Consider the following 22,686-nt stretch of genomic DNA (forward strand, 5'->3'; position numbering starts at 1 on the left):
CGAAGTCAACGTAAGAGGAAACCAGCTAGAAATAAAAAAAAACAACGTCGACGTCATCGACAAACAAGAAAAAAATCATTCGCAAGCATTGTGAGTCAAACGAAGCGAATTTTGAAACGAAGAAATCCTACGAGTATCGATGAAGCAATTCAGATATCTCAACAATCAATCCCACCAAGTTTTCATCGAGGACAACGAGGACGAGGACGAGGACGAGGTCGACTAGGTCTAGCGAATAATATCTCCAATATTCCGAGGGTGATACCATTACCAAAAATTGGGGGATTCCTACCGTTGATACCAATATTGACTGCACTTGGTGCAGTTGGTGGTCTTGCTAGTGGTGGATCTGCAGTTGCTAAAGCAATAAACGCTGTCAAAAATGGTAAAGAACAATTAGCCGAAGCGACACGTCATAACCGCTATATGGAATCAATTGCGATGGGAAAAGGACTTTTCCTGAAACCTTATAAGAAAGAATATGGACTATTTTATAAGCCATATTCACCAAAAAACTAATAAATATGCTACCCAAACAAGTACTTACCGATATTGATTTAATTGATTTTGGTAAACAGCATTTTAGACACTTTCGTGGTGTTTTTATGCGTGATCTTCTTCCCAAGAAACAATGGACCAACGAATGTGGGATAATTAATTTAGATAACGAAAGCGGTAGTGGCACGCATTGGGTAGCATATTTCAAGAATAGAAACTATAAGGAAAACTATGATAGTTTTGGTGATTTGCAACCGCCCATTGAAATTGTGAAATATTTAAAACCACCCTTTGAATATAACTATAGAAATGAACAAAAATTCAATACATATAACTGTGGTCATTTATGTTTAAAATTTTTATTTCGAAAAAATAAAATGTAATATATTTGTATAAAAAAAAGACAATTTTTTAAATTTTTAGCTTTACTTAATAGGCTATATCTTTGTGACCCCATGCAAGTGTGTCTATATTATTCTCTTTTATATAGCGCTTAACATCTAAATAGTTTAGGGTGACTTTTGCATACTCTTGCGTATAAATTTGATGTAATTTCGATTTAAATAAGTACGTTGTTCCAACTTGCTTATTTTATTTATACAAGTAATCTCGAAAATCGTTAATAGTTAATTTTGAGGTCACACTCGCCTTTACTCCTTTAATTTTTTTGATCTCCGTTGTTTCAGCATTATTTATATTAGAGACTTGTATTGAATACATTTTAGCTCTGAGTCCAATAAATTTTTTTAATATATCCCCCCTGCACTCATCTTTCATCATACCTAATTTTTTTTTGTTTATCAATGGTAATTTAAAAACATTATCCTTATCATATTCTGAAGTATCGAAATGCTGATCAATTTCAAAACGAATGTCATCATAAAAATCTAAAGTCTAAATATCATAGATAAAAGAATCAGTATCCATATACATTAAATTTATATTTTCTTGATATTTCGGCTTCATATAGTCATAGTGAAAATTGTACATTTTAAATTTTGATAATTCTAGAACGGTGAAGCCAATGTAGACAGGCTTATCATAGACAACATGCACTTTTTTCATTTGAATTGCAAAGAAATCATCGGCTAATTGCAATATATTCTTAAAATTAAATTTTGAGATAAGTGATCTAGCTCCCAATTTTTTAACATCACTCTCCCACCTGGACACTAATTTAATTGATTTTCTCTTGTCGACATTCTCCATTGTCTTGCCATAGACTGCATTGTTTAGCAGTTTGAAAAAAATCTTTTCAAAATCATTTACAGCCAATGTCCTGTGATGATTGTTACAATCAATATATTTTTTAAGCCAATCAGATTGATCAAATTGTAATATTCGATGAATTTTCTTTAAAATCAGTCCATGTCGAAGACATTGCTGCAAATTTCTGTAGTAAATTATATAATTATATTTGTTTGTCAAGTCTGCAATCAATTTTGATTGTTGCATATTTTCATTTTTTTTGTTCTGCGAACAAAATGGTAAATCATTGTGCTGGCTGTGTAAGTTTTCAGTGTATTCCAAATCTACCTCTAAAATATAACCAATTGGTTGATCATCTACGCACGTGTTTAAATCAAAATTTTCCTCTTCTGTTTCTTCTAGCCATTTAAAATTTTTATACGGAATAGCTTGTGACATAGCATACCCATATAAATTATTAACATCTAAGTATACAATATAATTTGATTCTTTCTCACAGTCGTAATCGTTATTTAGATATTTGTTATTTGCAATAGAATGACGTTTACTACATTGAACAAGACCACCTCTAATACCTTTCACTATAAAATTATACATATCAGTATCTGTGAGTAGTTCTAATTCAATTTTAGTTGTCTTCAACATAGCATCCCATGATAGATCAGGAGTTGTATAATATTGACAAGGATCTACATTATAGATTTTTTTACATACTGTTCTAAAATTCTCAAAAACATCGCATAGCAACAGCACATCTACCTTCAAATATAATAATAAATAATCTAATAAATTTGTGCACTCGAAGGCATTCCAAACGTTTTGAGCGTGCTGATAACTCTCTTCAGAACAGTGTCTATCAGTTAATTGGTTATAAAAATTTTGGCGCAACGGTAATTGTGTATCTGACAAGCGTTCAACTGAATTTAAATAGCTATACGGAAATATGCCTTTACGTTTAACCATTTGAAATTTGTTCGGGTCCGTGAAAAATGACTTTATTGTGGTTAGATTTTCTTCTTATAAATAACTGGCTAAGCTGTCTAAACTGGAAGGCATAAATCTAAATGAATCTTAAAATCGAAGTTCTAACGTTTCATTGGGATTTATATAAATTTTCTTTGAGATCGAAATATAAAACTCTTTGTTTAGCGGAATTATAGAAATATCACCAGGAATTTTAATTAATTCTTTTACAAATAAATGAGCATCGTATGCCGAGAGATTATGGAAAAATATTGAGAAAAATTTTGCAAATTTATAGTTTAAATTGCAATTATTATGTGCTTCACCTCTATATTTGCCTGTTAAGTGACAATGGTCTAGAACTCTTTTAGATAGATCAGTAAATAAATTACCGCATATACTACAATTTTGTTCTAAGTCAATTATTTTTTGTTGCTCCATTGATAGCGGATATAAGGGTATCGTTACATTTAAGTGATTTTGATATAACACTAAACAATCATTATTGTCTTGCATCATATGGAGTTGCCTTGTTAACGACTACCCCACACGCGTAGGTCCGAAGAGAGGGTGAACTTTAAGGGCGGCGTGCGCCTGGTGGCGCTCGATTGGTGCGATCGGGGCGATCGTTTTATTCTGTTAACAATTCAAATCAGCCTCATACATTTCAAACTAACTTAATCTTACCGCAGTGTGCCCTCCTACGATTCACAAGACAATGAGAAGCACAATTTATGGCGGCATCCATTAAACCGATATTAGTAGGCCCGCACTTCAAGGGCCAAGAAATCCATACGAGATCGGATAAATTAACAAATACTAGATTTCTCTTACAATACTTAGTCTACCTATCGATTACAATGTTCGACCGTCGACATCCCCGACCCCGTGAAGAACCGCTTCACTCAAATCCAAAACTGCAAGTTTTGAGACGGGCCGCAACATTGTCCGAGATAGGCCATTGTCGTTCACGCGCACAGTATCGCGTCTGACGACTCCATCAGGTCCGCTGTAGACCTCCTCCACGATTCCCTTGCGCCACTCTCGTCTGGGCAAGGCAGGATCGCAGACGAAGACCATATCGCCCTGGCGGATGGGCTCCGTTCTCCGGCCCCACTTCTCGCGGCGCACAAGCGTAGGCAGGTACTCCAGGACCCACCTCCTCCAGAAACGGTCTCGCAGCATGCGAGCAATCCTCCACTGCTTTCGCGTAGAACCCTCCTTGGGCAGCTCCGCATCCAATCCAGGCGTATTCGGCAGGTTAGCTGCTCCCTTGAGCAGATCATTTGGCGTCAACGGCGCCTCTTGGTCCGCATCCACCGGCAAGTGGGTGAGCGGACGCGAGTTGACTACATTCTCCGCCTCGATCAGGAAACTCTCCAACACATGATCCCTCGGCGCAACTTCCTTCAGGGTATGGCGCAGCACTCGTTTGACGCACTGCACCATCCGCTCCCATACTCCGCCCTCAGACGGGTTCGATGGGCAATTGAAATCCCATTCAATGCTTCTGCTGGACAACTCACTCTGTATCCTCTCCGTCTCGAACACGTCTCCAAATCGCTTGGCCTCCCTGTCAGCTCCCACGAAGTTCTTGCCGTTATCACTCCGCAGTCTATGTACTGGTCCTCTACGGCAGACGAAGTTCCTCATCGCTATTATGCAGGAATCCGTCGACAGGTCATGCGCCAACTCCAGATGAATCGCCCTTGTCGTCAAGCATGTGAACAAGGCGACCCAACGCTTCTCTCTGTGACGGGATACAGTCACCAGCAGTGGCCCAAAGTAGTCCAATCCGGTGTACTTGAATGGCCATCCTCCCGCTTCCAGTCGATCCTCTGGTAGGGGTCCCATTATCGGCGGCATCGGCCGCGATCGTTGCAACTTGCACTCGTTGCACGACGAGATTACTTCCTTCAGCACTCGTCTCATCTTCGTGACCCAGAATCTCGTCCGAATCTGAGCAATCGTCGCATCCACGTTTTGATGCTTCATCTGGGCATGAAAGTGCCTCACAATCAATTCCATAAGACTGTGCCTGTGTGACAGTATTACGGGCCTCCTCGCACTGTACGGCATGCACAGCGCGGCATCAACTCTGCCATAAACTCGCAGAACTCCACGTTCATCCACGTAAGGCGCCAGACCTCGAATCTCACTCGAGCTGGCGACGTCCTTTCCGCATCCCGCCGACCTCATCTCGTCGGGGAACGACTCCAACTGGGCCTGTCTGACTAACAGGTTCTCCGCGGCCTCACACTCCGATGCAGTGAGTCCGTACTCCTCGATCTCGCTTCTCTGCTTGCGACACCAACGCGCAAACCTCAAGACCCATGCTGTGGTCCTCACCAGGCGACTGAAGCTCGAGAATCTCTGGAACGGAATGGCAAATTCATCCGCGGCCACCAATGCAAACTCACCGGGCATCTCCTCTTCACCAGGCGCATCTGGAACACGCTTAGTTCCCTCCTCAGGCGCATCTGGAACACGCTTAGTTCCCTCCTCAGGCGCCGGCCAGCCGCTCGCTGGCTGCCTCAAAAATGCGGGTCCGCTTAACCAACGTGACTCCGGGCTAAGGTCCGCCTTATTCTGCGACCGCGTCGCATCATCCGCTGCGTTGTCAGCTGTAGGTACCCACCTCCACTGGGAAATCTTCGACGACTCCAAAATCTCCGCCACTCGGTTGCCAACAAACTGCTTGTACCGGCGGTGGGTGCTGCCGATCCATTTCAGCACCGTTTTTGAGTCCGTCCACAACACCGTCTCGCTGATGTCCACACTGTGCTCCTCCTGGACAGTGTTCATCAGTCTGGTTCCAAGAACCGCTGCCTGCAGCTCCAACCTTGGGATCGACATCGTTCTCATCGGCGCGCACTTCTCTTTGCGCACACGAAGCTAACCATCACGTTGTCATCCTCGTACGTGACCCTCAATAGGCCACCGCCGCGAATGCAGATTGACTTGCATCCACGAACACGTCCAACTCGACGGTCCGGACTGCTCCGTGCCCGAAATAGTGACGAGGGCATCGGAACTGTCCCACGGCGTCCATCTCCCTGCGCCAGGCCGCAAAGGCTCTGCCTATCTCCTCCGGTAGTGGTTCGTCCCACTGGATCTTCTGCCTCCAGATCTCTCTCAACAACAGCTTCGCTGTAATCATCAGGCAGCACAGGAATCCCAAGGGGTCGAACGTTGACATCAGCAGGCTCAAATACTCCCTCTTTGTAGGGACTCGATCTCCACTTAGAACGCTACTTGGCACTCGGTGATACTCCACGTTGAATCTGAAGTCGTCCGTGGCTACCTGCCAGCGCATTCCAAGGATCTTCTGCTCAGCCTCACCCCATCCGACGCTCTTGACTTGTCCGGGTGGTCCCAACGCCGCTTCCACGATGGGTGAGCTGGATGAAAACTGGCATAACTCGAATCCAGTTTCCGCATGTATCTCCTTCACTCGGGTAGATACACTTATAGCTTCGCTCTCTGTAGCGAAACTGTCCACATAGTCATCGACGTAGTGGTAGTCGATGATGGCCTTGACTGCCCTCGGGTCCGAATCCCGAAACTTCAGGGCATTCACCGTCTTTACGTAATGCGCAGCGCTCGGTGAGCAGGCTGCTCCAAAGGTCATTACGTTCATCTCGTACACATCCGCGTCTCGATCGTCGTTGCCATCTCTCCAAAGGAATCGTTGGGAACATCGATCCTCGGGTCGGATCAGCACTTGGTGGAACATCTCCTTGATGTCACCGCAGACTCCGACTGCTCCTTCCCTGAAGTGGAAGAGCACGGCTGGCAAGGGCTTGTAATGCTGAGGCCCCTTGTCCAGCTCCGAATTTAGCGAGGTTCGTCCAACCTTGGCTGCAGCATCGAACACAAGCCGGACCTTACCGGGCTTGTTTGGGTTTTCGACACCAAAATGTGGCAAATACCATAGCCGGTCGCTCGTCACCGCGACCTCATCCTGCTGCAGCTTCCTCGCATATCCTTTGGGTACGTAATCCTTGATGATACGATCGTATTCCAGCGCCAACTGCCCGTTGCGCTTCAACTTCTTCTCCACATTGATCAGCCGTCTGTGCGCCATCTCATAGCTCCGTGGCAGCACAGCGTAGTCGTCCTTCCAGAGTAATCCCGTCTGGTAGCGACGCCCCACTTTCACTGTGGTATCTTCGAGGATCCTTTGTGCCCGCGCGTCATCGCTGCCTGCGACCTGTGGCGCGAGCTTCACACCAAAGCTTTCCATCTCGAAGTAGTCCTCCACCATCTTTTCCATCGTATCATCCATTGACACGGCTAGAAGGCAGGACCTCGGTGACGGCGTAGTCGATTGCCCACTTACTGGCCCAAACACAACCCATCCAAGCTTGGTTGCGGCCGCATACGGTCCCTCTCTGGCAAACCGCCTCGTCCTAAGTGGCAATCCCAAATGTCCATGGTCCAGTCCGATGAGCAACTTAGGCACCACGTTGATGTAGGGCTTCATCGGCAGACGCGCATCCTTATGCACGCCCTGGACATCTCGTCGACCTAACGTCTGCATTGGCAGACTCAGGCTCGAAACGGAGTACACGTTCCTTAAAGCGTGGCGAGTGGGCTTCCCAGCTCCACTTATCTCTAGGCTCACCACGTTGCTGGGCTCTCTGCTGGCCCTTCCTCCAAACCATTGTATATTCAGCTGTCGATGTACGCCTCGCACTCCCAGATTCCTCCGTAGCTCGTCATCGATCATCGTGACGGAGGAGCCTTCATCCAAGAGCGCGTATGTATCCACCTGGCGACCAGCTCCGTACAGCGTTACTGGCAGTATACGGAACAAAAGTCGGTCTCCTTCGGCGTCAACGCAGTTTAAGTTCCTCTGCACGGGCGCCTCCGCTGGCTGCGGGGCCCTTATCTCCAGGCTGTTTCTGGGGACAGCCGACTGTAGGCTCCGTTGTGGCTCCTGAAGCCACCTCGCTGCGCCGGCCATCTTCGCTCCTCGTCCGCGCCATGTAGCAGACGGTGATGCAATCTGCGGCATCCGTTGATCTGGCACTCGCCATGTACATCGCAGGTTCTGGTCGTATGTCCACTCCGTAAGCATGTGAAGCAGAGCCGGTGCCTCCTCACCATGCTCCACCTACCCGGTGGCGAAGCTCCAATGAACTCCCTGCAGCTTGTCGCAGCATGTTGCCCTCCACAAATTGGACAACCTCCATGCCGATCATCCTGTTGATCGCATCCGTTCTGGTCGACGCTCGCATGTAGAACTCGACGCCTCGGCTCCTTTCCCTCGACGTCCAAAACCGTACACACGACGTTTGCGTACTCCTGCAGCCACACGCTGAAGTGCGCCACAGTGGGAAAGGGCTCGATCGATGCAGCGTGCCTGGCCCAGTCTACTCGCTTGCTCGTAGGAAGCTTTGCCACAAGCTCCTCCATTAGCGTTGGGTTCCGCAGGTGCTGCTCCGCCTTCGCTGACTGCAAGAAGGCCGTGAGGTTACTCACTCGGGTTGCGAAGGGAACGATCCTCGCCAGGTGCTGCTCCGAAATCGGCGGCACCTCTCGCACGCTGTTCAGCTGGCTGCGTATAAGCTGCTCCGGTCGGCCGAACCTAAAGCGCAGCTGGTCCATCACGGCGCTGACGTTCCCAGGGTGAATCAGCAGCGACTTCACTGTCTCGCGTGCTTCATCCTTCAGCGCCTTCAACAACCTCTGGTTGTTCTCCAAGTCTGTGCAGTTGTATGCTTGGGTCGTCTCCACAAACGCACAGTTAAAGATCGGCCACTCCTCGGGCTGCCCTCCAAATGCAGGCAGGTCCGGAAGCTTCCTTGGCCCGTACACTCTTTGGGATTCATTCGGCGTTATCGGTGCGTAGGACCCAACAAATGGCGATGCTGTTGCCACGTTGTGGGTGCTCCCGCCCGGTAGCACGAATCCATGCGCTGTCTGCGCAACACTTGTAGCACACAGTGGCTCCACAAAATGATTGCTAGTCGTTAGCAATGGCGGTCCACTCCAAGATGGCGGCAGCGTGCAGGCCGCACTGCTCGCACCGACACCGCTATGTGGGACCGGCCCGACCCCGTTAGTTGAGGCCTCACCGTTAGATGTGGCTAATGGCGGTCCGCTTCAAAATGGCGGCCGCCCCGACGCTCCACTGATGGCGCCATCTGCGCTTGGGCCAACTGCGATTGGCGCGCAATTGGCGGTGCTCACACTGTTCAGGGCTTTAACCTGCTTTAGCTCCTCCTCCAACGCCGCAATCCTTTTCAAAAGGTCCGACGTGAGGGACAGTACTCCTCGGTTGGGACGCTACTGTAGTCACCGTAGTGGCTGGGCTAGAAATGGCCGCCGCCGAGGTTATGTTCACTCGCGGCCGGTTTTCTGCTCCACTACTCACTGGCTGCTGATCCGCTCGCGCTGCTGTAGGGGTGGCTTCCCCTCCTCTCAGCCGCGAGCTCCTCTTCGGGGAATGCTGCATCCTAACAGGTCCAATACGGCGCTGCCTCAGCGCTCTCCAAAATGGCGGCACCTGTGCCTTCTGGCCGCTGGCTGCGGCAGGCGATGCTTGACGCTCCTTGCGTCTTCTGGCCCGCTGTCTGCGGACCCCGTGCTTGGCGCTCCTTGCGCCTCCTGACCGCTGTCTGCGGTCTCCTTAACTGACGCGGCCTGCGTCTCCCTGTCGCTGACTGCGACTCCGTCCGTACCCAGTGTTCGGCGCTGTCTGCGCCCGTCTATGTCGCTGCCTGCGACTCCTCTACTGGTACGGGAATTGCTCCTGGCAACTCTCTAGCTGGTCGTCAAGCCGTCCTCCAGCGCAAGTTGCCCTTACAGTCTCCCTAGGACTGCGAATAAAAGGAGTTGTCTTGCATCATATGGAGTTGCCTTGTTAACGACTACCCCACACGCGTAGGTCCGAAGAGAGGGTGAACTTTAAGGGCGGCGTGCGCCTGGTGGCGCTCGATTGGTGCGATCGGGGCGATGGTTTTATTCTGTTAACAATTCAAATCAGCCTCATACATTTCAAACTAACTTAATCTTACCGCAGTGTGCCCTCCTACGATTCACAAGACAATGAGAAGCACATCTTTATGGCGGCATCCATTAAACCGATATTAGTAGGCCCGCACTTCAAGGGCCAAGAAATCCATACGAGATCGGATAAATTAACAAATACTAGATTTCTCTTACAATACTTAGTCTACCTATCGATTACAATGTTCGACCGTCGACAATTATATATGCTCTCGACAAATGTGTTGCACAATCTTCACCATAATATATTCGATATATATCCACACTATTGTCAAATGAACACTTTATATAATAACTATATGTTATCCGAAGTTTTCAGGTTCATCCCTTCTAAAATACACTCAAAATCAGCATATGCTACAAAAGGAACACCTAATTGATTTTTTATTTAAATTTTTAAATCTTAAAGTCGCCGTTTCATTTGTGGGCATCTCAGTTATAATTCTATTACACTCCATAATATGTCTATCCAGTTTGTCGCTATCATCGAAATGTTGAAAACAGCCATTGCATAGATGAATCTTCCTCGTAATTTTCGTTATTTGTTTGCGAAGTAATCTAATGGAGAAGCAAAGAAATAAATATATTTTTTTTTTTTTTTTTAATTTTCTAATTTAATACTTACTTGGAAATATTTTTAATCCAAGCATAGTGATATTTGTCATCCTTCTCGAGAAGTAGTAGTATTATAGTGTGTAAGACGTTGCTAGTTTTATTATTAGTTAAATAATATGGACCGATGATTGTCTTTTCATCGCTGTCTACACCCAACACAGTTATACTAATTTTAGGATTATTTTCTTCAAATATTTTTATGCTGTCGACCGGTGTGGGGAGTTTTAACCGACTAAAATTTAACGATTTATTATTTATATTTATTATATCCGACCTAATATTGTAAATGCCTTTACGTTTATATTGATTAGGTCGATTCTTATTAACTGGAAGTTTCACAAAAGCCGATATTAATGCCCATTTAAAACCATATTCGTCTCTATTTTGCACGTTGATGCAGGCTTTTCTGCTTACTATTTCTCTGGGTAAATCAATGAAATTCGAGCCCTTTATGAGCCCTAAATGAACTATTTCAATTAGGGACCAACCACTGTCTCGTTCTTGAAACTCGCTCATGTCATTTTTTATATAGTCATTTAAATTATTGATTATTTCATTTAGACTTTCAGCCTGACTCGTTGTTTGATTTAAGGCTTGCATTTTTGTTTGAAATGACTTTAGATTTATTTCACACTGATTTTCACTCTTTTTAATCAAAACATAATTACAGAATTGTTCAAAATTAAATTTGATATTGATGTGTTTTTTTTTGAGCTTCTTGGAGTAGAGTGATCACTTGTTCTTTGTTTGATTGTTGAAATAATTTGATATCCAAGCATTCTTTTTTTGGATTTGTGATTATATAAGTTTCAATACGATTCCGAAATGCACTTCTTATACACCGCAAGTTATCACTTATTTGCGCACCAGATAATTGTTTATGCAAGTTGATGCGTAAGTGATGCGACCAACTAATTTTAGCAACATTTAGATTACAGACATCACAATATCGTATTTCACTAGCGACAGGATTTGTTTGACTAGCTTGTGGCCCCCCGTCGCCATGTGCTCCACAGCTTTCGATGACAGAGTACTAAAGCGTTCTGGTAAGAACACCACAAAATCTTCAAATTTGAGCATAATTTTATCGCCGAAGCGTGTCCGCTTCACATCAGCGTTCTGTATCACAATCGGTGTGTCAAACGGGAGAGCCTTAACACTCTTAATTGGGGGTAGAGAGACGGCCCCAAGCTTGTTAAACTGTTCTCCAAAGTCAGACATGTTGCTGCTGCTGCTGCTTATAATGCTGATGATGAAGGATTCTTCAAATAGTGTGAGTGACTTCTTGCTCTGAATTTGACTTCTGCTTTCTGAATTACTCCAGTACTATACATCTCATATTTATACCAGTTTGCGAGACGAAAAAAATCTGAAAAGAAAGAGAGATAAATACTTATGTATATTTAAATAAAATAAATACATGTGGTAAGCGATAACAGCAATATATATACACACAACAATGTTTCACGATAACAATATATACATACATAACTTTTAAACGAGAGTGAGAGGACAAGTGGGAGGGGTAGTGGGAGGGAAGGGCGGAGTGGGCGCTATCGCAAACGAGAGTGAGAGTCCGATGACAAGCGGGAGGGGAAGGGGGAGGGGAAGTGAGCGCAACTCCCCAGAGGGTCAAGCACCAGGACAAGCGGGAGGGGAAGGGGGAGGGGAAGTGAGCGCAACCCCCCAGAGGGTCAAGCACCAGGACAAGCGGGAGGGGAAGGGGGAGGGGAAGTGAGCGCAACCCCCCAGAGGGTCAAGCACCAGGACAAGCAGGAGGGGAAGGGGGAGGGGAAGTGAGCGCGGCCCTAGAAGCTTCCGCAACAACAACTTCCACTCGCGATAAGCGCCCCCGCACCAGCGAAAAAGTGATCCAGAACATACAATAAAAAAGTGATCCAGAACATACAAACCCCCCATTGATCCAGAACATACATATCCACCCTACTTTCTACGAGGGCACAATTTTAGTCCCCACGGTAATGTCAATTTTATCGCAAAGGGTAGTCTTAAGCAACATCAAGAAGATATGGAGGACCTTAATCACAAACATGAACATCCGCAGCTGAAGGAAATATCCTCAACGGTCAATGATTTGTTAGGTGCTTTCTATACAATTCGTCCAACGACTGACCGACATCACGCCAAAATGGGGGGTACCACTCAATGGGGTAGAGAATGTTCGTACCTAAGGGTGCTCAGCATGACCAGCAATCAACAAATCAAGCAGTAGCCAAGTTGGGTACAGTACCAGGCGCTCAGTAGCACCCATTGCAGATGAGAATTGCTGATCAGCATATTATATGGCTCACTAACTCACCGTCTCACCGACACAACGGTACACTGACCCGCCAATGCAGTCAGTACATTTTGCAGTGTCAGCCGAGCTAACTACGCATACTGCTACCATAATCAAAATTCCCTGACCTTTTCTAGAATAAATATCATGTCACTATTCATTACACTAATCTTCCGTGTTCCAAGTAGTATATAAACATGTATTAATTTAGGAATACATCAGTTAACAACGCAACTCAAAACTCCGCGGTTCTACCTTCTACCTTCGGGAATAGGGTTCTTACTACACTATCTCAACTAGCAGCTAAGCACGTTATCTCAACCTCAGCACAGTTCCCGCATCGCCTGTGGTCCGGAATCGCAGTAACCATCGTTACCATTGCCGCTACGCGATCGTCTTCTGAGTTTATACTTCGGTTAGGGACAAACATATTCAGTTTTAGTTTTCTAAAAATCGGTAGGTTCTGCACATACTCGTACAATGCTCCCACGGGAACGACCTGCAAGGGTATAAGAACTTCGGCGTGCCGAAGTTAACTTTTTTATTGTTATACCCGTTACTCGTTGAGTAAAAGGGTATACTAGATTCGTTGGAAAATATGTAACAGGCAGAAAAAAGCGTTTCCGACCCCATAAAGAATATATATTCTTGATAAGGATATCTAGCCGAGTCGATCTAGCCATGTCCGTCTGACCGTCTGTCCGTATGAACGTTGAGATCTCAGATACTATAGGAGCTACAATACTGGGATTAGGAATGCAGATTCCTGAGATTCCTGCGCAGCGGAAGTTTTTTTCAGCAATGTACCACGCCCACTTTAACGCCCACAAGCCGCCCATTTTTGGATGCTAGAATAAAAATTTTAACTGAAATGTATTTTTCTTGTCAATACCTATCGATTGACCCAAAAAAAATTTGCCACGCCCACCCTAACGCCTATAACGCTTAAATCTGTCTACCGCCGGTAGGTGGTGCATTTTAGTCTCGCTTTGCTGCTTGCATATCTCGATTTCCTTTAGATCCCATTAGCTGAATAACGGGTATCTGATATTCGAGGTACTCGACTATAGCGTTCTTCCTTCTTCTTAATAAAATTATAGTGGATAGGTGTGAGGGAAAGCCGTAAATCTATTTGTGTTCAACTTGTATGTAAACTTCATATGTAAGCATAGGAATGCAATCTGTTTATCTATACTGTTTATACTGTTTATCAATACTATGAATCCACCTCCAGAGCCTAGTAGTCACAAATAATTCAATATGTACCGTAGAGGAGTTATTAGACCAATTGTAAACTACGGGTTGCATTATTAATATTAAGAAAATAAAATAACAGGAACGGCAAATGCTGCCACAATTCATAATGGTACGGTTTTAAATTTCTATGCTATAATGGCCAGACTTCACTTTGTTTTAGTGACAAACGTCCCATCCATATTATTGAATAAGAAGTCCGGAAAATTTTCTATAATGGATAATTATGGAACGCTTAACAGATAAGCATCAATTTACTAATCAATAAAACTAGTATGACTTATGGTAGGAATAAAGCAATAACAGCAGAAACGAACGCAAAACATAGGAGGACTGCCCTCAGAGTTTTCATAACCGTCCCTGACGGCCACAATTCGGACACAATCTTCTCAATCTTCTATCTGGCAAACTTTTTTTGGGGTCAATCGATAGGTACTGATGAGAACAATACATTGCAGTTAAAATTTGTATAAAAGTTTGATCATTTATGGTTTGTTCAAACACATCGCCAAGATTGTTAGTTAGCATCAATAAATGTTTTAATGGTACAGAAAACTTGAAGTGGGGTCCCGTAGAAACTTCGTCTCCACAGCTCCATCCAGAATTTAATAGATTTTGACTTTGAAGATTATCCAGAGATATACAATTTTTTTAGGGTAGTAGTCATACCGACATGGACTTGATACGTTGGACGCGTTGTAATTAGTTATTACCTAGCAGTATTCTGATGGTTACTATCTGTTTAGTCTTGGTTTTGGATGGTTACTTTCTGTATAGTACCTGTGAAGTACTTGGATTTGGATGGTTACTATCTGTATAGTATCTGTAAAGTACGTGGTTTTAGATGGCAACTAACTGTTAACAAGTGTTATGAGTTGTTACAGTCTCTTATTAAATGTGATTAAAGCAAACAAGTTAATGTTTCTCAGATGTGTTAGCCATTCCGTCCCAGAATCATTAACTATAAAAATGAGAAAAATTCCCGTTTTTGCGCAACTGATCCATAAACATGTTACCAATAACAAGTACGCACACAAGACCTACCCCGATCATAAACCCATACAACAAGCAAGTAGCTGACGTATCTCATTGAATAAATTACTTTCACTTCTTTGTGCCTGTAGTTATACCCGTTACTCGTAGAGTGATAGGGTATACTAGATTCGTCGGAAAGTATGTAACAGGCAGAAGGAAGCGTTTCCGACCCCATAAAGTATATATATTCTTGATCAGGATCACTAGCCGAGTCGATCTAGCCATGTCCGTCTGTCCGTCTGTCTGTCCGTCCGAATGAACGCTGAGATCCCGGAAACTATAGGAGCTAAGCTTTTGAGATTTGGCATGCAGATTCCTTAGTTTCTTACGAAGCGCAAATTTTTTTTCAGCAGCGTGCCACGCCCACAAACCGCCCATAACTGTGGCTCTTACAGTTTTGATGCTAGAATACAAATTTTAACTGAAATGTATTGTTCTCATCAATACCTATTGATTGACCGAAAACAAAGTTTGCCACTCCCACATTAACGCCCACAAGCCGCCAACAAACTTCAAAAAATCGTAAATATGAACGCGAATATCTCGGAAAAAAAAGTTTGCCACGCCCACATTAACGCTCATAAACCACCCAAAAACTTCAAAAAATTGTAAGTATGAACGCGAATATCTCAGAAACTATCAAAGATATAGAATGGAAATCTCAGATTTAGATTCCGTAGCCTTGAGCGCAGCGCAAGTTTGCTACGCGAATATGCCACGCCCAATCTAACGCCCACAAACCGACTAATCCTGTTACGCCCACAATGTTCATGCTAAAAAAAAAATTTTAGCTGAAATGTATTAGTCTCGTCAATACCTATCGATTGACCCAAAAAAAAACGTTTGCCACACCCACTCTAACGCCCATAATGTTTAAATCTGTCTACTGCCCACATAACCATATATTGCGATCGCGGGTAGGTGGCGCATTTCAGTCTCGCTTTACTGCTTGCTTATCTCCATTTCCCTTTTGTCCCTTTAGCTGAGTAACGTGTATCTGATAGTCGAGGTACTCGACTATAGCGTTCTTTCTTGTTTTAAGTATAGTCAAAAACATATTTTGTAGTATTATTTAATATTGTTTTATTCGTTTTATTATTGTAAACATTTTTCATTAACTTCATAATTATATATATATTATATATATTTGTATATAATTAATTTTCTCTGTATGAAATATATCGGTTATTAACCTTCGTTTCAAACGCAGGTTTTTGCTTGGTTCCCATAGATAGATGTAATATAATTCTCACAATTTAATGTTACTCAGATGTTGGATTATATGAAGATTATAACATGTTTCGATGGCATCATTGCCTACCAAAGAAGAGTCTTTTAATTTCATTTCTGATTCAAGTTTTTGGTAGAGCTGTTGGGACCTGGTAATATCTGTTTCCAGTTGCAAACTTTGTTTATAGTTCTAGTTTTCTAGTTCTATTCTATTTGTACACTATTTGTTCATACAAACTAATGTTAGGCATAATTTTCTAAGATTTTGAATAAGTTTATTAAACTCTTTAATTACAATACTCATCTGGTTTGATTAGTAGCTGTTATTAACTATTATGAGCTTATATTAAATGGCTACAATCTGTTTAGTAAATGTATACTAGTTGTTTACATGTTTTTATTAGCGGCTTACTAACTGTTTGGTTGATGTCTACTAGTTCTTTACTAGATGTTATTAGCTGGTTACTATATGTTAAGTAGATGCATATTTGTTGTTTTCTAGATATTATAAGCTGCTAACTAGCTGTTTAATATCTGTTTTCTTGATTTTACTTGTTGCTATTAGCCTTTTACTAGCTGTTATTAACTTCTACGAGCGGTTATAGTCTTTTGTTAAGAATGATTTAAAATTCTTAACCTCTAACAAGTCGTGTGAAGTGAAAACTTACACCTTGATTTTCAATGTGTTTGCTGTGTACGTGAGAAAGATCGCAAAACCAAAATATCTGAAGATTGTTATCTTAGAGGAACATGTCCTACTATGTTGGTGAAAGATGTATCCTGTGATTGTAAAACTAATTAAGAAATTAAAATAACCCTATTAGTTCTTCACGAGCTGTCCTAAGCTGTTTAGAAGCTGATTTGATAAGCAGATTTGATTCATGTTCACAGATATTAAGAACATATAAAATATCATCCACATTAATTGGTATATTGTAAAAATAAAACACTCCCTTTTTTCTTATTCTTTCATCTTATATAGGTATCGATTGTTTCGAGGGTCCTTTAATAAATTTCTCCTTAACTACGATACCTAGCCTTACATCCAATAACTGTAGTTATAAGCTTCAATAAAACGTCTAGAAAGAAACAAAAATATGAATGTCAAAAACGATTTGAAACTACATATAATTGGGAAAGTAATTAAATCTATCACCACAACAAATGTGTGTACCCACACCTAAATGACCAATTGTATCCTTTGTCCAAAATGTCTATGACTTTCACTTATAAATTTGTCACCGATAATTTAAGTTCCATTAAGCAAACTACCCAGTTATAACATTACACTCTCCCGTGTGCAGTCGCTTTATTGAACGCTCTATAAAACAAACAATATTCCACGGAAAATAACATTTATAGAATTCAATAAAGTCTATAACCGCTTAATATACAATCAGCTCTATCCGCGAACAACAAAACATAGTGCTAATAAACAAAGTTGACTCTGTAAATCAGAAAATAAATTCTTGATGAACAACAAGACAACCAGTGCGGCAGCATCTTCGGAGTGCAAGAGAGAAAAGGGTTGCCCCATCAGCTACGCTATCGCCGATAAGGCAGCTATTCACTATGGCTTGATCGATGATATAGTTGAAGCCCCAAGATTGAGTGGTACCCAAAAAACACGGGAGTACTTTTGGGGGTTTTTACGCGACGTGCGTAGATGTTTGTTAGATCACTTTGAAATAAGAACTGCTTAAGCCTAACTTAACTTAAGCGCTCCAGAGCAGAGCGGAGACTTAGGGGAGAGATGGGGAGAGATGGACACACCGCTCGACACTGCCTCCTGAAATTAAACGCCCTTTTGACGTAAACATTCTCCCCCCCCCCTTGCGAGGACACCCGTAGCAAGAACCTCAGGATAGTAGGCTCAGGGATATGTTGGTAGTGAAGATCGGTCGTCCGTATGTAAAAGAGTGTGGTGGGCCTTTCCACACTTGTGGCAGTGATGACCACTGCGGCAGGAGTCCTTGGAATGATTGTGAGCCAAGCAATTGGAGCAGTACTTCTGGATATGTACTTCCTGAAGCCGATTCTGGGGGCTTAGCCGTAGAAAGTGGTGGCACTTCCGTAGAGGATGGATCTTTTTTCAGACTCGGCATTGGTAGGATTTAATACCTCGAGTACGTCTGCCATCCAAGGCGGGGTATGGAACCCAATATTCGGATGGAGTATTCTTAGGAGGGACTTTTTGTTCGGAAACTTGTGCTGAATAGGACGAAATGATGTGTGAACTGAGGCGGATACTGGCCTTGGAGGGTCGGATGGAATCGGCGGAGTAGTAGGGCTGCTGTTTTGATGCAGCAATGTGTGATGCCGATCTTGGCAAGTGAGACAGTTGTGGGCGCTTGTGCAATCCCGGAATTGATGGCTGCTTGCAAAGCAATTGGAGCACAACTGCTTCCTTTGAACATAGGCTAGGCGATCGTCTACCGTCATTTGTAGGAAGCGTGGACATATACGCACGGGGTGGTTCTTCTTCGAACACAGATCACAGCCTTTTGGTATCGGAACTAGCCTTGTGTTAAAGGAATTTATTTTTGGAAACTCTGCCACTCGATTTGTGGCTTTGGACTGGACGTGGTGGAAATTGGCAGATCGGAAGCTATCGACGCCCTCAAGAGTTCGATGGCGCTCCGTCAAATAGGAATCAAGCTCAAGCCACGTAGGAATTTCGGCTTTATTTTGGATGGATTGCTCCCATAATGAGAGAGTGAGCTTTGGTAGTTTTGTTGAGCACATATAAACCAGGAAAGGGTCCCAATTCTCAATATTATCACCGGAAAATTTAAAGGAAGTTAAGCAACCTTGAAAAGTGCGTTGAAGTTCCTTTAAGGCTTCTCCCGACTCCTGTGCTATGAATTGCACATTGAAAAGTGTTTTCAGGTGACTGTTCACCTGCAATCGCTTATTTTCGAAACGCTCAGTTAAGTTGTTCCGGGCTAAGCGAAAGCCATCAATGGTGAGTGGGGATCTTGAAACTATGGAATGAGCTTCGCCACTTGTTTTTTAATTTAAGTGGTAAAATTTTTCAACGGGCGTTAGACTCGGATTGTCTATGTATATTGCCGTGAAAAGGTCCCGGAAAGTCGGCCAGCGAAGATAATCGCCAGAGAAAACCTCTGTGTCGACAGGAGGGAGCCGACAGCCATAAGACGTGGAATTTTGGGACGGAGTTACTGGAGCTTGAGGTATTTGGGAGGAGCCTTTTTTGATTTGTTCCATCAGATGCGCGGCAAATATTTCGTAAGTGGAATACGTTTGGTAATACTTGGACTTTAGTATGGATTTTGTGTCTGCGGCGCTCTCGCCTGCAGCTATAATGCAGTCGGAGCATATGTCGTATGCTGCCTTTACCGTTTGCCACAAGGAATTGAGGTGATCGCGACGGATTAAGAATTTTAATTCAGTAAGGAAACGGGCTTAAATACAATTGGAATTTAGGAATTAATCAAGATTGTTAATATATACGGTCACACTGTCGGATAGGCAGAGTCAATAAATATTTATTATATCAAATGGTCTGACTTATGTAAAGAATTACGGACTTTAATATTTTATGTTTTATTGTGAGCTCTTGACCCACTGTGGACTGGCGAAAATATCGATATACGTATGTATGTACACTGTACATATGTACATATGTGTAGCGGAATAACGTTGCGAGAATTGGAAAGACTTCGCTTATGTTTGTATGTCGGTGCGTTTGTTTGTCACCTGCACAACTAAGTTGCAAACGATTTGCTGGAGTAAATTTGTGGATATTGTAACTTTGTTTTTATACCCGTTACTCGTAGAGTAAAAGGCTACACTAGATTCGTCGGAAAGTATGTAACAGGCAGAAGAAAGCGTTTCCGACCCCATAAAGTATATATATTCTTGATCAGGATCACTAGCCGAGTCGATCTAGCCATGTCCGTCTGTCCTTCTGTCTGTCCGGATGAAAGCTGAGATCTCGGAAACTATCGGAGCTAGGCTATTGAGATTTGGCGTGCAGATTCCTGAGCTTCTTACGCAGCGCAAGTTTGTTTCAGTAGAGTGCCACGAACACTCTAACGCCCACAAACCGCCCAAAACTGTGGCTCCTACAATTTTGATGCTAGAATAAAAATTTTAACTGAAATGTAATGTTCTCATCAATACCTATCGATTGACCCAAAAAAAAGTTTGCCACGCCCACCCTAACGCCCATAAACCGCCCACAAACTTCAAAGAATCGTAAATATGAACGTGGATATCTCGGAAACTATCAAAGATAGAGAATTGGGATTTCAGATTTAGATTCCGTAGCCTTATACGCAGCGCAAGTTTTTTACGCGAATATACCACGCCCAAAAAAAATTTGCAACGCCCACTCTAACGCCCATAACGCTTAAATCTGTATATCGCCGGTAGGTGGCGCATTTTAATCTCGCTTTGCTACTTGCATATCTCTATTTAGCTGAGTAACGGGTATCTGATAAACGAGGTACTCGACTATAGCGTTCTTCCTTGTTAATATTGGAAATAGTTTAGCCGTATTTGTAGGTCGAGAAAAGTAGTTGGAGTGGACTGTATTAGAACGAGTAGTTATAGTGGGCTGTATTAGAATATTTATGTAAATATACACACGCAGCTGGAACACAGTAAAAAATAAAGAGTGCAAAACTTAAGGAAAAATTTTATGATCCGGAATTTTTTACTGTGGCTGAGTTATGTTTTACACACAATTGGAATTAAAAATATTTTTGAGAAATATTGTTGTTGAATAGTACCACTGAAATATCTTCTGGAATTGTTTCAAGTGTACAATTGTGGGCATAGGAAACTGGAATATTGTCGGGCCCAAGTAACGGAATTGAAGTACATATATTAAATGTCGTTGCGTCGGATTAATCACTTTTGGATTTAGACAATATATCATACAGAAAGTTAGTCGAAATAGGGTTAGAAAAACTGGCTGTATGACCGGCAATTATAGCAAGTGGAACTTATCTGGAGCGGTTCAAGACTGCTGGGACAAAATCAAAGAAAACTCCAGTAGAGGAAAATCCAAAGATTTTGAAATCCGGCTTTGACTGGACCAAAATGTTGGGGCGGGGTGGCTTGATCGATGAAATAGTTGAAGCCCCAAGATTGCGTGGTACCCAAAAAACACGGGAGTACTTTTGGGGGTTTTTACGCGACGTGCGTAGATGTTTATTGGATCACTTTGAAATAAGAACTGCTTCAGCCTAACTTAACTTAAGCGCTCCAGAGCAGAGCGGAGACTTAGGGGAGAGATGGAGAGGGAGAGCGGACGGCAGTGCGAGCGCGCGAGATGTAGACATCTGGATAAAACTTCCGCTCGACACTGCCTCCTGAAATTAAACGCCCTTTTGACGTAAACAGTCGATAAAGCAGTGAGTGGTTGCAAGTTAAGCTCTGAAAGATACAATGCAAACACAACCGTTAAATACACCTAACTTTAATCAAAACAAACAATAAATACACTTTAAAAAAGTCATGGGTTCTTCTGCTCCACCCACTTTTTTTTTAATATTTAATTTATTTTTGATTTCAATGTTATAAAGGAAGTCGTGGTCGTCTTCTTTCTTATGGTCAGCACCGTCTGAAAATCCCTCTGTAGGTTTCAAGTCACATAATAGCAATGCTATGACTTCATGTGGAAGGGGAAGTCGCTTATGCTTGCGCCTGTTTAAATTTACCGATGAAATTATGGGATCGGAAGTCCATTGCTCTTTAAAACACATCTGTGAAACCACAAGTTCTGCTGTGCTTCCTGGCCTGGTGAAGTCTTACAAACAGCCGCTTGAATTATGCTGCTGCATCCTTTTTCTGGCGTGTTGTGCCTTTTAAAGAAAATATAATTTTCGACGTCCATCTTATTACCTTTTCGGCTGTACTTTTCTTTCGTTTCGACTTAAATCCAAGCGAACTTGTCCATCCAGAGTGAAATCGTCCATTTTTCTATTGCAATTTTGGCAAAACACTCACGCTTTCTTTTTTAAACGAGTTTCATTCATCTAAAGAGTATTGTCGAGGATGTTCTCACAAATAAAAGAGAATACGGCACTCTGCTTGTCACGGCCGTACGTTTGAAGCTGGATTCTTTAAATTAGGAATTAATCACTCTAAAAGATGGTCTAAAACACTCACTCAAAAATTTTCAACATTTTTTGTAAACTCTATCAAAGAGGGAATTTCATTTAAAAAATTATACGAAGACATTATAAATTGTTTGAAAAATACACACAAAATAAGGAATTAATTTATTTTAACATATTCTACACACATGCAGAAGAAATATCCATTTCAAATTTGAAGGATTTACCTCTTGTCGTTTAAGAGATATAAGTTTAAGATTTCACAAAAAAATTAGGCTCAACGGACTCACGTGCTGTTCGCTTGCAGCAGCTGAGTTTGACAGCTGTTATTTTAACAGTGGCCTGTTAAGTTAACATTTCCGTTATGTAACATAACATTTTGATCTGTTCTTAATTCGATAACATCAACTTTTCGCAATTTTGAATACTTTTGAAAAACAGATTTATGCCAAAAAAACAGGGCAAAGTCCCCATAGT

The 22,686-nt window shown here is 42.8% G+C and overlaps 2 protein-coding genes across 2 annotated transcripts in view; both read right to left on the minus strand.

Annotated features, from left to right (window-relative positions):
* Window positions 1-3,246: 3,246 nt before the first annotated feature.
* LOC139355099 (uncharacterized) lies at window positions 3,247-5,541 on the minus strand. Its single transcript, XM_070999421.1, has 2 exons — window positions 3,358-5,541; window positions 3,247-3,306 (listed from the first exon to the last, which is right to left on the minus strand). Exon 1 carries the CDS (start codon window positions 5,533-5,535, stop codon window positions 3,526-3,528), a length of 2,010 nt encoding a protein of 669 aa, XP_070855522.1. The 5' UTR covers window positions 5,536-5,541; the 3' UTR covers window positions 3,247-3,306; window positions 3,358-3,525.
* A 58-nt stretch (window positions 5,542-5,599) lies between these two features.
* The window catches only part of LOC139355123 (uncharacterized), a 49,430-nt gene continuing 32,343 nt past the window's right edge, over window positions 5,600-22,686 (minus strand). Inside the window, exons 2-4 of the mRNA XM_070999447.1 lie at window positions 7,794-8,598; window positions 7,535-7,726; window positions 5,600-7,470 (exon numbers count right to left, since the gene is read on the minus strand). Coding sequence (XP_070855548.1) covers window positions 5,600-7,470; window positions 7,535-7,726; window positions 7,794-8,598 — 2,868 coding nt within the window. The remainder of the gene's footprint in view (window positions 7,471-7,534; window positions 7,727-7,793; window positions 8,599-22,686) is intronic.

The sequence above is a fragment of the Drosophila suzukii genome, unplaced genomic scaffold (assembly GCF_043229965.1).
Source record: "Drosophila suzukii unplaced genomic scaffold, CBGP_Dsuzu_IsoJpt1.0 scf_9, whole genome shotgun sequence".
Taxonomy (NCBI): Eukaryota; Metazoa; Arthropoda; class Insecta; order Diptera; family Drosophilidae; genus Drosophila; species Drosophila suzukii.

What these genes read in the sequence shown, in the direction of transcription:
- LOC139355099 (XM_070999421.1), bottom strand. Translation starts at nt 5,535, where the DNA reads ATGAGAACGATGTCGATCCCAAGGTTGGAGCTGCAGGCAGCGGTTCTT.